This window comes from Meleagris gallopavo, chromosome 19 (assembly GCF_000146605.3).
Source record: "Meleagris gallopavo isolate NT-WF06-2002-E0010 breed Aviagen turkey brand Nicholas breeding stock chromosome 19, Turkey_5.1, whole genome shotgun sequence".
Classification (NCBI taxonomy): Eukaryota; Metazoa; Chordata; class Aves; order Galliformes; family Phasianidae; genus Meleagris; species Meleagris gallopavo.
In genome coordinates, this window is record NC_015029.2 from 5742079 (window position 1) to 5743184 (window position 1106).

The 1106-nt window shown below is 67.4% G+C and overlaps 1 protein-coding gene across 1 annotated transcript; it reads right to left on the reverse strand.

Moving 5' to 3' along the window:
• Positions 1-24: 24 nt before the first annotated feature.
• On the reverse strand, positions 25-837 carry MRPS12 (mitochondrial ribosomal protein S12). The gene is made up of 2 exons (XM_031556202.1): positions 687-837; positions 25-437 (listed from the first exon to the last, which is right to left on the reverse strand). Exon 2 carries the CDS (start codon positions 409-411, stop codon positions 79-81), a length of 333 nt encoding a protein of 110 aa, XP_031412062.1. The 5' UTR covers positions 412-437; positions 687-837; the 3' UTR covers positions 25-78.
• Between the last annotated feature and the right edge of the window lie 269 nt (positions 838-1106).

The following is a 1106-nucleotide window of genomic DNA, read 5'->3' on the forward strand; positions in this document are numbered from 1 at the left end:
CAGTGACGACAACACTTCGTAGCGCTCCGGGAAGGCAACGCTTTAATGAACGTATAAGCAGTGATCCTTCGGCTGCGCTCACTTCTTTTTCTGCACGTGGGCGCAGTCGTACTTCCCCCGCACGATGGTCAGCTTCACCCCCGGCAGGTCCTGCGTGCGGCCGCCCTGTACCAGCACCACGTGGTGCTCCTGCAGGTTGTGGCCTTCGCCCGGCACGAAGCACACCACCTCCCGCCCGTTGCTCAGCCGCACCCGCACGCATTTCCTGTTGGCTGAGTTGGGCTTCTTGGGTTTGCGGATGAGGTTCCTCACCACCACCCCCTTCAGCTGCGGGCGGCCGAAGGTGGGCCCCGGCTTGGGAGGCGGCGGCTTGGGCCGGCCCTGCCGGTGCATCTGGTTCAGCGTAGCCATGGCGGCGGTCGGCGGCGCCCCGAGGACTGTAGGGATAAAAAGGGGCGGTCAGCGGCAGCAGGACGGCTCAGAGAGGACGGGGACCGGCGGTACGCACCGCAGCCGCGCAGCGAGGCTGCGGTCCTAAGTACAGCGCGGAGCGACATCCTGCTGCGGGATGGACAGTCCTCCAGCCTCCTGCGGGGGACGCGCAGCTAAAGCTCTCCGCACGTGGCGGCTCTGTACCGCGGCGCAAAGCGCGACCGCAGCGGCAATTCACACGGCCGGCATCTTACCGCTCTCCTCCGCGCCGTGCGGATTTTCCGCCCCACCCGCCGCGCAGTGACTGGTCAGCGCCAATGCCAATCTTCTCAGTCTCCCTGCGATTGGTCGAGCTCTCTCACGTACCCGCCCCCTGTACGGTTGCTCGGCTGGACCAATAGCAGCAAGGGGGCGGGGCTTGTTGCTAAGGGAACGTGGGGCGGGGCTTGTTGCCAAGGGACAGGGGCGGAGCGCGGCCCAGCGCGGTGGCCTTCCAACATGGCGGCGGCCCAGTGAGAGGAGCGGCGCGTCCGGCAGGGGGGGGGGTGAGGTGGGGGCCGGAGGGAGGCCCCGAGGGATACGGGGGATATGTGGGTGGGGGTCTTCAGGTGGCGATGCTGGGAAGGATTTGGGCCTCCTGAGGTTGGAGGTGGGGGCTGTGAGTGCGGTGCTGT

Bases quoted from the DNA above. Each gene is read 5' to 3' on its own strand.
- MRPS12 (XM_031556202.1), bottom strand. From the start codon at position 411: ATGGCTACGCTGAACCAGATGCACCGGCAGGGCCGGCCCAAGCCGCCG.